The 13888-nt window shown below is 36.1% G+C and overlaps 1 protein-coding gene across 1 annotated transcript in view; it reads left to right on the top strand.

The window, feature by feature from the left end:
* The window catches only part of CC2D2A (coiled-coil and C2 domain containing 2A), a 64431-nt gene that overhangs the window by 34480 nt on the left and 16063 nt on the right, over nt 1-13888 (top strand). Inside the window, 7 exon segments of the mRNA XM_069793334.1 lie at nt 4685-4777; nt 6735-6826; nt 8517-8684; nt 10164-10269; nt 11662-11771; nt 11886-11982; nt 13263-13361. Of these exon segments, the coding sequence (XP_069649435.1) occupies nt 4685-4777; nt 6735-6826; nt 8517-8684; nt 10164-10269; nt 11662-11771; nt 11886-11982; nt 13263-13361 (765 nt within the window).

Raw genomic sequence — 13888 nt, 5'->3', positions numbered from 1 at the left:
AACCTTTTTATGTTTTGTTACAGCCTATGTTGCAGTTATTTCTGTTTTAGTACATTGTTGCAATTAGTTTACCCTGTCCTTGCCTGTCTGTTAATTACCTTACTGAAATGCCATGTGTGCATTTTTTATTTGGGTCATACTTCAATTATTTTTAATCTTAACTCCATTATTAGTGTTAAGTCGTGCATTCTTTTGTTCTTTAGCAATTTGTGTAGCTAAGGAGCATTTTAGTGTGTTCATTGCCTTAGCAGGATCAGAATCATCTTGGATTCTGGCAACTACTGCTTTATCCCTACTTCTTCTTACACAAGTTTCTTTGAAAAATTCCTTCCTACCATTTCTTTTGGATTATATCTTTTTAAAAAGGTATTTATTAATTCAATGATGTCTGGCTCTTTGCAATAAATATTTTTCCTTTTTAAATTTTAGTTTAGTTTTGTATCTTTTATTTAAAGATGTGCTACATCTTTGGTAAACATTTCTGACCCAGTTGATTTTACAGACTAACTTTGTTCATTTCATGTTATCATTCAAAATTGAAAACCATAGTTTGAGTTGTTTTATTTGATTTTTTTTTTTTCATTAAGGATAAATTGGATAAACCCATGATCACCCATTCCAAGTTCATTTTATATGACATGGTCTTCAAAACTAAGTTTAAAGTGGTATTGTTCCTAGTTGGTTTACTAGCTATTTGGCAAAGAAGTCTGAAAATCCATAGAATCATGGAAATATTTTTTGGAAAATTTTGTCTGGAGGTCATCTAGTTCTGCTTTCCGCTGAAGTGGTGCAACTGTTGCCAGCACTAGATGAGGTCAGCTGTGTATTTGTCTAGCCAAGTCTTGAAAACCTCTAAGTGGGAGATTCCATGGCCTTTCTGGATAACCTGTTCCAGTACTGCACTATCCTTCCAGTGATTTAAAAAAAAAAAAAAAAAAAAAATCATGACCAACTTGAGCCTTCCAAATTGTATTTAATGGCTGTTTTCCCTTGTTATATTGTCTGGAACTACAGAGATGAGTTTGGCACGCTCTTCTTTGTAACTGCCCCTGAAATAGTTGTGGGCAGATATTGGATTACTCATTAATCGCTTCCTCACCAGACTAATTAAGTTGAACACCTTGTCCCGTGCAAGAAAGACACTGATAGACGGGAGCAAGTCCAGCACAGAGCTACTAGAATATCTACAGAGCTGGAGCACATGACATACAAGGAGAGGCTGAAAGGACCAAGTTTGTTTTGGCCTAAGCAGGCAAGGCTAAGGGGGTATCTTATTGCTTCCTTCAGGTACCTAGTGAGATGGTGCAGAGAAAACAGAGCAAGACTCATCTTGGAGGCAAGATGATGACAGACACAAGTTACTCCAAGAGAAATTCCAGTTAGATATAATGAAAACATTTTTCACGAAGAATTCTAGAACACATTGTCCAGCAAGTTTGTAGAATTGTCATGTCGTGATACTGAAAATTCAACTGGCAAAGGCCATGAGCATCCTGATGGGAGCTGTTCCTGCTTTGAGTGAGGGTTTAGATCAGATGACCCCTAGAAGTGTCTTCCAACCTACACTACTCTAAGATTATGAGCTCTTCTTGTAGGTCATGTACTCTAGGCCTCTGACTGTCTTAGTAGTCCTTTAGTGGACCCCATCCAGTTTCCAAATGCTTCTTGAACTGGCAGCCCCAAATTGGACACAATATTTCAGGTATGCCCTCACAAGTGCCAGGTTGGAGGGGCTAGTCATTTCCCTTTGTAGGCCATGCTACTCCTAATGTAGCCTGTGGTTTGCCTTTTGCCAAAAGAATACATCATTGGTTGTCATTAAACCATAACCTCCAGATTTTTTTGAGTATGGTTGTTATTCTACTGGTTGCTTTCCAGTCTATGCCAGCCAGCACATGGAGTCACTCCACCCTCAATACAGAATTTTCTTCATTGAGACCTCAGTTGTCACAGTCTTCAATTATCAAGAGCCATCTGAATTGTGGTTCAGATGTATTGTATTAATCACTCTTCCTAATCAAGTATTGTTGGCTAAGTTGCTGGCATTGTATTGTGTCTCCTCGTCCAGGTCACTGGTGAAGATACTGAGTAATATTGGCCCTATAATCAATCCCAGGGGTACTTTGCTAGTTAGAGGACACCAACTGTACATTGAGCTATTGTTCCTTACAGTTAGAGCTCAGTTGTCCTTCTGGTTTTCAGCCCAGCAAGCGGTCCATTCAGTCCATTCAAACCCATATTTCCTCAGGGTATCCTAACCAGGAATAAGTGCATTCCATTTGTTGACAGTGATATTTTCAATCTGTATCACTATTCCTAAATGACAAATTCTGTAGTCGTACCTAAATCTGATAATGGAAGTTTCCTGCTGTTGATAAACGGTGGTAGGCAGCTAAGCACCACACAGATGCTTGTTCACTTTCCCTTTCCCTCCCACTTTGGACAGGGGAGAGAATAGGTAGAGCAAAAGCAAGAAAACTCAGGGGTTGAGATGTTTTTTCTTTCTTCTTTCTCTTTCCTTTGCTTATAAAACTAAGTGATGTAAAGGCACTTGCCACCTCCCAGATGTAGACCAAGCCCTAGCCAGTCTTTGAGCAATGGCTACTTTCCCCAAAATCCCCTTCCTTTCTGTTTTACTGCTGATCATGACATTTCATGGAATGGAATATGCTTTTGATAATTTTGAGTTAGCTGTTCTTGTTGTGTCCTCTCTCAACTTCTTGCACACCGCCACCTACTTGCTGGGGGGCGGGGAGAATTGGAAAAAATGGTGCTGACACTGTGCAAACACTTCTCAAAAACAGTCTAAACAGTGGTGTGTTACCAACACCATTTGAGTCACAGATTCAAAACATAGCACCATACCAGGTGTTATGAAGAAAATTAAGTCCATCCCAGCCTGACCCAACACAATTAGGCTATGAAATTATATTAATTTTTTCCCCACTGTGGTGTTTCCCCATGTGATTGTTTTATTTGTCCTCTCCAGTCTTTTTACAGTGTACAGCACTAATATTCAGTACTGCTATGAAGTCTTCTTTTGCTTTATAGTTTTGGTTCCTTCTGTTCCTGAGGACAAATGGGTCCATCATCTCCACCAATGAGCCCAGCAGCATGGGCTGTAGGATTTTGATAATCCAAGATATGCCATACTCATGGGCAAGCAGAATGTCTTGATACACTTATGGAAATAAAACAAAACAAGTGTCTTGGGTCAAATAGGAAGAGTTTTAGTTTGGTGTTCAACACCAGAGTCGGGGCCAGTCAGTCTGTATCTGAATATTTGCTTTATCAGAAGTTTATGATCTTTTCCTATTTCTTCTGGAAGTTCATTTAATGCCAGCAGTTTACTAAAAGTTAACAAGTACTGGTTAACGATTTGTGGTACTTAAATCATATTGCAGTAAAAAGACTTCTGAAGGGAGCAATGCATATGCGTGTACCAGTTAGACATTCAACTCCTGTTACTGGACTTCTAGGTTAGTCATTACTAAAGCTGCTTAAAAATTAAGATTTCTGGCTCAGAAGAGCTATTCTTACTTTATTTTGTTGCTAATCTGAAGTCATTCAACAATAATTATTATTCACTGAAGAAGTTAGATAAACACTTACTGTTGAAATAATGAAGCACCGTGTTTCCACAATGTGCTTCCCGCACCCTTAGGAAAAAATGTTAAGTAAAAACAGTAGCAAAATCGCCTGAAGATTAATTTACCTGAGTAGCTTTTACATCATAACTAGCTGTGGTTCTAAAGCCAACTTGATTTGCAGACTGCCATTAAGCTGCAGGTCCTGGGAGACCCCCTGGACTTGTAGGCTATGTGTTTTGCTTGGAAGCTGAGTGTTGGCTCTAGCCTTTTCTTAATTTATGAGATGTTTTCCTAAACTTGTGAATAAAAGTTGCATTTGTCAGTACAGCTTTCGTTGTAGTCTACCAGAATAGTAACCACAACCCTGAAAAATATTCCATCAACATACTTCTTCCCAAGGACCAAGTGCTTCTCGTAAATCTTTTCTTGTGGTGGTAACGAGTATTCATGTCAGCCCCTTGGTTAGGCTACAGACTCTTTTATCAAACCTCAGGCAAAGCAAAATCTTCATTCTCTGGCTGCTTAAAGAGCTTTCACTTTGTCACGAAGTACAGAGATTTTTATTATGCTATTAGATCTCTATTTCTTAAATATAACTTAAAAATAGCTCTGTAATTGTTTCTCAACAAACTTTCTCACAAGTCAAGTTTCTTTCAGTGTTAGACACTATGAAAACTAGTTACGTGTATTAAAACACAGTTCAGATTTCAGGTAATCTTCCATGAATACTGCATCACTTCTGTTTATAAAGGATTATCCCTATTGCAGCTGCAGTAGTTCAAATGGAATTTCAGTTTATAGCAGCAGGTCAAAGTTCAGCTTTAAAAGAAGAGAGGGCGATCTTCAAGTTATTCATAGTAATTTAAACCACATGAATTTTGTAATTTAATGGAACTCTTGTCTCTATTCATGGAAGTTTAGCAATGCTATTGCTGTATACATTAGCATTAAGAATAGCTTTATAAACCTCTGACACCTGTTTTGGTTTTCTGTGATCCATACATTAATATTAATGAAATATTTGCCATTTTTCTTGTATGCAATAAAGCACTGAAAATATGTATCAAATCACAAACTCTAGTAAATGTCTTTAGGACTATGAGAAGAGACTGCAAGAGAGGGATGTGATTGACAGCAAAAATTACCTAGATGCACACAGAGCAGTTGTTGCCAACTATCTACAGAAGGTAAGCTGCAAAAAGTATGGATCCACCATATTTCTCTAGGCCATATGTTGCTTCTATATTTGGATGCTTTATTTCCATGAATACTAAAAAACTGATTCATCTCTAAACATGACGTACAGACATCTTTAAAATTCCAAGGTAGGCCTGAAACTGGTCTAATTGAACAAGTGGGGGTTTGTGAATGACTCATTTAATGTTATTGAAAAAGATGCAATATACAAAATGACCAGCCATTCTGGATTTTTCTAGCAGTTCTGTAAATTTTTTTTTCTCCAGTGCCCCAGAGGTTTGTACTGTTGTGTCCCAGGTATTTACTGATGTCCCTCTCCTCCCTGTTTTCCATCTTGTAAGCTGTGATGCTAAGAACTTAATTATCTCCATGAAAGTGGCCCTAACCGCTGTTAAAAATCATTTAATGCAATACACAGAGTAGTGTCTTGTCGTGCAGCCTAAGGCAGAGGGCATATCTTCCATCACATTACCTTCTTTGTGGTATTAGAGTAACATCTTTTTCCCCCTTATCTTGATTAAATTTATTTTTCTAGTCTGTTCATTCTGTTAGGATGACATTATCTTTAATCCTTAGAGAGAAACATCATCGGAAAACATTGGTCCTATAACCACGAGAAGTTTGCAATTTCAGACTATTTTGGAAAAATATCAAGTGCAAAACAAGGCTACCAGTTTCTTACCAGTACCGGAAATAGCAAAAAGTGTATCAAATCCTAGCCAGCCAGCAAAACATGTAATATGATGATTAGGTTGATTTGATGCAGGACAAAACAAATTGTTTGTTAGAAAGAACGTTTTGTAAAAGAATCTAGACAATGAAGAGTGTTTAAATCTCCCAGGCAAGTGCCAAAGCCCAGATTCAGTATGATAATAAAATTACTTTTAACAAAGCTGTCATGTCTGTGTCAGCACTGTATGTTTTGCATGGTATTTAAGTTTGTACTCAAACGTGTGGTTTATGCAGCACACTGAGTAATAGCGTAGTAGTACAGAGTAACGTACATTACGGTACCTTTATTTGTCACTCTTTTAGATTAAATACAAGTAGCCTTTTTAAAAATAATATTTGGATATTTTACACTTTTATAAATTGTCAGATGTGCTGGAAAATTCGATTGCTCACATCAGAACTGAAATTCAGTTCACTCTGAAATGCGATCTATATATGCCTATCACTTCAACTCAAAGGTATAATAACAATCACTTCAATAAAAACTTTTTAAAATAACAGAGGAGATGTATTGCAGAAAATTGTTGTCGCTGTTCTGCAACTGATCTTGTAACAGCACAGTATATAAAGGCATTAGTAGCGTTAGTACTAATAGTAGTAATAATTAGTAGTAGGAAAAAAAGGACAAACCTTCTCTGCCAGTCTGCTTCCACAGAGTTGCTGGGAGAAGAGGGAAGACTTTCATCTCTGTGCTTCAGTCTGACCTCAGCATAGAAATGAAAGGAACTAAGGATTTTAAACATCTATTTGAAATCATTGTACTTGTAATACGGGCTTCATCAATTGTTCTGCAGTCCAAAGTGTTGTGTTTATTCCCCATAACTGATACCATACAGATTTCTCTACAGCCTTTTCTTCATTTAGACATGGAAAAGAGATGTCTGTTAGTGTCATTTATTGTTGTGATTGTTTCTGATGATGAGCTGTAAGCGGATAAGGCTTCATTTTCTGATTGTATGCTTTCATACATTCTTATATCTGGCTAGCCAGTATGTTTCTAGAGAATTGGTGTATTTGTAAAATGAGCTTATATTATGTTCTGGAGAAATATCTGATGGAAAGAAAACTTTCCTTGGACCGTGACTCTTTTTAATAGTGGAAAAAAAATAAAGAATGTATATTTGGACATTTTCTTTGTGTTTAACAGAACGCAAATATTTGCAGTGGGTTTGGATTAGAAATGTACTTTTGTCTCCTCTACGTCCCCATTCACAGGTTCGAGAATCAGTCATAAACCGTTTCCTCATAGCAAAACACAATTTCCTTCTCTCTGACCTTGTCAATGAAGAGGAGATTCCCAGCCTGGGGTAAGGGAGCTATCTTTATTTGTTCTATCAAAATAATGTAAAACCATCTCTGGTCTTTTTTTTTGCAAAGTATATTGATGTGACTTCTGATGCAATTTTGTGTTTAGTTCCAATCACTGTGTACACTTCTACCAGTACAGTGTATTGATACACAAAGTGTGTAAAAAAATTTTTTAGGAAGAAGTCTGGTTTTGGCAGAAGTAATGTGACAGCGTGTAAATAAGATTTAGCAGGATATAATGCATCAGGCTGTGATCTGATGAGCTGAGCGTAGCCCTAGCTGGTGCCAGATTGAATGATTTCCAAATATCAGACAAGCATCAGAGGTAGTAATACTACTACTGGTTCTATAGGTGATACTCACTTAGAGTCAGTGCATATGCCCTGCCAATAATGTGCAATAGATTTTTTTAACAGTCATTTTCTTTATTTTACTTCTCATGTATTTCTGTTTGCTGTTGCTGGATGCCACCATATGGTGTTTACTTTCAGAAATGTTACTGGGTTTGGAAATTACTTCTTTTTTGTTTTAAGATTGTTATTTGCCTTATTACTTAAGCACTTTCTTTGAATTTTTATTCCAAATCCCATACTTGCTGTGATGACTGATGTCAAAATCAGTATAGGTGACTCTTAATTAGCATTGCTCACTTAAAATCTCTGTAAGTAAACAGGTTGTGAAAGATATTTTTTCTTTTATGTAGAAGTTGCTTGCGTTCCCTATAAATGTGACACCCTTAAAGTACAGGCAAAGCTTTTTCAATCAGCAGTATAAATCTAAACAGTCCCATCTGCTGGAGATACAGAGACTTGCTCTCATAAAAGAGTTCATCCTATTTTTTAAGTTCATGTTTTCACAACACAGAATGGAAAAATCTGAATGAGACTATAATCAGCTTTTGAAGTTTAAAATCAAATGCTTCACTGATACTTTCTTATCATGAATACTAATTGATATTGGATTCTATTTGCTAATTTATATGGTTAGTGAATTTAAAATACACCATGATTGGTTTTAAGCATCTACTTCATGGGCTATTTCAGTAACTTGTGGTTTGGTGTTATTTTAACAGTAATTAATGTGATTTTTTTATTATGTATAAGGAAAGAATGCCATTGGCTATCAGTTTTTAAAGTAGATTTTGGAATGTCTTCAGTTAGTGTCAACGATGTGTAAAAACATACATATTCTTTTCCTTTTTTTTTTGTTTTTTTAATTTGATTCTGCTTTGCCTTGGGTTATAAGTTCTGAGGGTCCAGGGTATGTTGTGGCATATTCATTCTGCTTCCTTTCTATAGCGTATTGTTTGTTGTACATAGCTGTGTAATTAGATTTTTTTGTCTATTCCATACAGTGGTTGTAGTCGTCTGCTAGATACCTTGTTTATAGCACTGTAGTTTAGATCTGTCTTGAAGCTGTCTAATTGCCTTATTTGTATCTTACCTAGTTTTGGAAAAAAGCCCACCTTTTTTGCACAGTTAAGTTATAATTTCTGATATATAAGACAAAACTGGATTGTGTTGTCCTAAGCAATTAAAACGTTTTGACATTTCACAGAGTTTTGTATGGCACTAACAGGAGCACATATTTCCTTTTTCTGTTAGTGCATAATTTGCATGTGTGTCATAGAAACACTAGAATGCTGGATTCTCTGCAAAAATGACTAAATATGTCTTTTATGTTTATTAGCATTTTGGGACTCAGCCTCTTTAAACTGGCAGAACCAAAACGACCATTAAAGCCAAGAAGAAAAGAAAGGAAGAAGGTCACAGCACAGAATTTATCAGATGGAGACATAAAACTGTTAGTGAACATCATTAGAGCTTATGATATTCCAGTGAGAAAACCAGTGATGAGGTATGTTTAAATGCCTCTTTCCAGTACAGATTCATTTTCTGGTTGCAGCTGTTTTGAGGACAGCTGAAGCAACTAATGTTGAAATTCAGCCATGTGTGTTGTTTTGATCTTCATGATAAAAACATACATACACTTATCTTTCTATTAATAATGATAAAGAACTGCTGTTTTGTAGGTTTGTAGAATAATATAATCATTTATCAATAACTCCTAAATTCAAGAAATGTTTTGCCAAGAACTGTATTCGTCTGCTTGAGGAAAAAACTGTCCAGAAGATAACTTTGACAACATTATAACTCTGGTAATATCAGATGAATTATACCTTAAGCAAGTCTGTTAGTTAGGGCAATTGTAATTCATAATATCTTAATTAAATACCAAAAATAAGTATTAAAAAAAAATCCAGTTCTTCATTATGGGATTCTATATTTGCCTCCTGAGTGTAGCATGTTGGTCTTCTCCTTCATGAACTGTTTAAGTTAATGGCCTGAGCCTAATTTGGCTCTGACTAATTTTAAAGGTGACCATTACCTTCAGGCATTCGTACGTTAAGGCAATGCCTGCACTGCGTGATGCTGCGTCATGTAGAGATACCTGAGTTTTGAACACTCTGGTTCAGTTCCAGAAGCAATGTATTCATGCAGCGTTCTCTCTTTCTCCCAAAATGAATACACTTTGCATTTAACTCGGAGGTGTTTTCAAGCTGACCAATTACTGTGCATACAGAATTTAGTATCTTCTACTGTTTTAAACCTTCACTATAACAAAGGTTCTGTTGCATTTCTGTAAATAAGTTCATATTGAGAAAAGCAATTCATATTAGAAACATGTTGACAGGAAGGAAAAGATTAAAATTTCAATTCATTATCAGTATACAAAAATAACTAAACCCCCCCCTAGTCTTTTTGCGTTATATGGCATCTTATTTTGAGCTGCTTTCTCCATGAATAGTTATTCTTTTATAACGTGCACTGTGGTGTTATTACAAAAAATTATCTGGAAACACTATAAAAATAAACGTATTAACATTTATTTTATTTCACTCATGGGTTGCCAATTGTGTAATATTCACATGGGTTTAATTTTGTCATAGAAGCCTTGCCTGGATACCATGAAGTCCACACTGTTTATGAATTCTGTGGGGATTCATCTCCTTAAGCTGAAAAATCTGTAGCTCAAGTGATTATATGGGGTAGGCAAAAAAAACCAACAAAAGCCTGGGGTTGATAAGCTTGTCAGAGCCTCCAGGCACAAAGCACTCTTTTGCAATGAGGCTTACAAGAGCTATACATTTGCTACCCTTTCTGGCATTCTTTTTGTGTTATTTGATCGAATAAATATTTTTCCAAGGTTAAAGTTATAACATAAAAATATCAGAAATATTTCCAGAATTCTGTATGGTTAGTACAGAATGTGAGGGATTTATATTTTGGAATGTGTTCTATGTCTTTTCTTGTTGTTGTCTGTTTCCTCTCATAGCAAACTTCAACAACCATCCAAATCTTCAAGGTCCTTTAATGACATGTTTGCAGCCTCTCCATCAGCTCAGAGCCCAACAGATAGCCCAGACTGGGCATTCAACCAGGTATATTACAACACTAACATTTTCTTACGTGAAGTTGTGAGCGTTCCTCTTTTCCACAGGCAGTAACATGTGCCATCAGAAAGGTATCTTATTAGTGAGGCTGGCTTGCCCACTCCTTGATCTGAAAAAGATATAAAGCTGCAAAAGCTTTAGAGAAGGGTGATAAGGATGTCAGAAATACAGAATGGCTGCTGTACAGTGAAAAATGGTAGGGCTTTTCAGCCAGAATGGTAGTAACTGTGAGTAGGGGAGGAGGAATATGGTAGAGAGGCACAAAGTCATGATTATATAGAGATTGTGGATAGGGATTGGCTGTTTACTGGCTCTTTCAGTACAAGGGTGATTGATTGTCAAATGAAGCTGGTAGGAGTTAGCTTCAAAACAAACAGAAGATTGTGATTCTTCATGCAGAAGTTAGTAGGTGCCCAGAGAAGTTGCTTGCATGTGTTGTGGACTAAAAACGTTTGCTTGCATTGAAGAGGGTATTGGACAAGTATTTGGAAGAGTGATCCATTGGGAGTTACTAAATAGAAAAATCTTTACAGGCTAAGGAAAGTCCTTCATCTGAAAACAGTTGAAGCCTGGGAGAGTAACAGGAGAAAATATCATATATGCCTGCTCTGTTTGTATGTGTCATCTGATGGCCATTTTCACAGCCTTAATTTTGGGCCCAGTGCACTCTTAGTCTAAACCAGCACAGCCATTCTTAACAGCTGATACTGAAACTACATTTTGCATACTGTTGAGAACATGAAGTCAGCATCCTTCTGAATGAAGATGGAAGCCCTTCAGGGTTTTTTCCTTTTTTTTATTATTTTTCTTCAAAAGTACAGCTTTTTGAGATGTAGAAAAGGTTCTGGCTTATATGCATTTGAATGTTAATAAAATGCACCATTAAAGCATTTTTAATCACGTTAGGGGTTTGTTGTGTGAAGTTGCTTATCTGTAATAGGAGCCAGTTTCAGAGACAACCAGGATTGTAGCAGTAGGCTGCTTGGATTACAGGTAAGAGGATACAAGTGCACTTTTTTCTGTTGGTGTCTGGATCTCATGTTCTGTTTCGGTTACCTTCTTTGATGAGATAGCTAGTAGCTTTCCCACTCCGAGGAGAAAATGTTGTTTTGCTGGTGTATATAAATATGTTAAGTATTTTGAAATACACATAATCTTTTGGAAATGCTAACGTATGAAATATTTTTAAAAGCTTCATAAATCCTTAGAAGCCTGGGAAGTGCAATATTTAAGGGGTACTGAAGTTTTATCTGGGCTAGACCAGCCTGATCTCCACAAAGTATATGTTTATTTTTCTAAATACATGAAAATGTGTAATTTAATATGTTCTGATGAATTTTTATAGAGGTCTGTTTCCTTTGTTTTGATCTCCATTTATAGGTTTTAGTCCGTCCTTTTGTAGAAGTTTCTTTTCAGCGAACAGTCTGCCGGACAACAACAGCAGAGGGTCCAAACCCCAACTGGAATGAGGAACTTGAGCTTCCATTTAGGTGTGGCAAAATGAAATAAAATTATTTCTGAGTAATAATAATTTAATTTGAGCATGCAAATTTATTCAAATTTTCATGTTCTGTTCAAATAACTTTTTTGTTTAACCTTTTCAGAGCACCTAATGGTGACTACAGCACCCACAGTTTGCAGTCAGTGAAGGATGAAGTCTTCATTAATGTTTTTGATGAAGTACTTCATGATGCTGTAGAGGTGAGTTTATAATTGAAGGATAGTGTACATTACAGAATATTATGAGCTTTTTGAAGTTGACAGAATAAGACTTTTCAGTGTAATAGCTTGCACCTTTCTGTGCCTTTTTTTTTTTTTTCTATTTTGTCATTCCTTATGATTTTATATCATCAATACTGCAAGATTGTTACAGGGAGCAATCTTCATAGTGTTAACCTTTGTCTGTACAAATCAAGCTTGTACTATATAATCTGCTGCTAGAGTTGAACATGTGTATATAATCTGTTTTACTGATAGTTAATGAAATTGGGGGTAGTACAACTGAGAGGCAACATATGACTTGTCATCTGAATTCTGTTGTTCTTAATCAGAATTTTTTACTAAATTCCAGACGAATGATCCCAGTTCATGTATTTTTTTTATTAACTGTCTCTTTATGCTCTGTCTCATCCTGTTTTACAAGCTGTTCGGTGAAAAAAAAATAATCTTTTGGTTGTATATATTAATTTTTTGGAATGAGATAAAAATTGCAAGTACTAGTAAGAAGAAATTTTTGTAAGCACTCAGTGTTGGCATAACTCCTTCCCCTGTTGAAACCAGTGAAAGCTTTCCCAGTCAATTCAGCATGCACAAAAATAGCAGCACTCAACATTCTTGAAAATATAACCCCCAAAATAAATAATGCACACATTTCACTGAGAACAGAATTCTGTCCTCAAAACTGAAATGGTATTTGATGAAGCAGAGGGAAGAGAGATGCAGTCTTGAAACTCAGATGTCACTCTAGCCTTTAGAGAATTTTTTTTTAATTATTTTTTTTTAAATAACTGTAGGCTGATCATACTAGCTTTGGAAATCCCTGATAGGTAATACATATGAAAACAGTGCTTCCATTCCATGGGGTTTAGTTAGATTTTCATACAATTTTACCTTCAAAAAGCTTTTTTAAGTAGTAGTAAAATATTTCATTAGAAGATCAGAGCTTAATTTACTTGGTCTGAGAAGACTCTTGTGGACTACTTGTCAGATTTTTGAGTTCTCCATCACAGGTTATACAGGACTTGAACCCTGAAGTTCAAGCACGTTGTATCATGGACCATGATGTTCTTGTATTTGTTCAGCATCTGGCATGCTTGAAAGGCATGCCGAATAATCATTGCCATACTAGTAGTTGAACTGATATTTATAGTAAATTATTAAAACAATACAGAATTTTTATTAATGCGTTGATTAAATTGTTGATTGAATTAAAGGAAATGGAGCTGTCTTACAAAGCGTTATGTTGGACAACTTTTTAATAGGATGATCCTGAAAGAGGAAGTGGAATCCGCACTCGTGTTGAGAGACACTGGCTGGGATGTGTTAAGATTCCATTTACCACCATATATTTTCAAGCAAGGGTAAGTGTCAATAACTTGAAGTAAATCTCTTAAAATACAAACCTGGAGAATGGAAAGGGTCTGGTAATGGAATGTCAGATTTATGATGTTCTCTGTACTTAGTTTATTTTTATGGAATTGTTTGAAAATGTCTTTGAAACCACTGGTTTTTGTCAAATTTGATGAGTATTTGTCAGTAAGTTCAATGTTTTGAAGGGAGAAGAGATAAACGTACTTCTACACTGACAATGCAGCCTGGCTTCCTTCAGTAATGAGGTTAAAAGTACATATTCTTTAGATGGTTTTGTCAGTGTCTTTTGAGATCTCTGGTATTGCACAGCCTAGATAGGTGAACTAGGAATAGGAGGATCAGCTAGATAGGTGGTAGGAAACTTGAGCTAACTTCTTTTTTCACACTTTTCATGAATCACCAGATTTCCACCTTTGCCTGGCCCAATCCCTTCTTCCCTCCATTTTTAGAACTTTTCAAGAGAAGCTTTCTTCAAAAGATATCAACCGTTAGGCATGGGAGTAATAGTAAAACATGT

This window comes from Haliaeetus albicilla, chromosome 1 (genome assembly GCF_947461875.1).
Source record: "Haliaeetus albicilla chromosome 1, bHalAlb1.1, whole genome shotgun sequence".
NCBI lineage: Eukaryota > Metazoa > Chordata > Aves > Accipitriformes > Accipitridae > Haliaeetus > Haliaeetus albicilla.
Note: the sequence above shows the minus strand (reverse complement) of the source record. Positions and strands in the feature narration are given on the sequence as shown.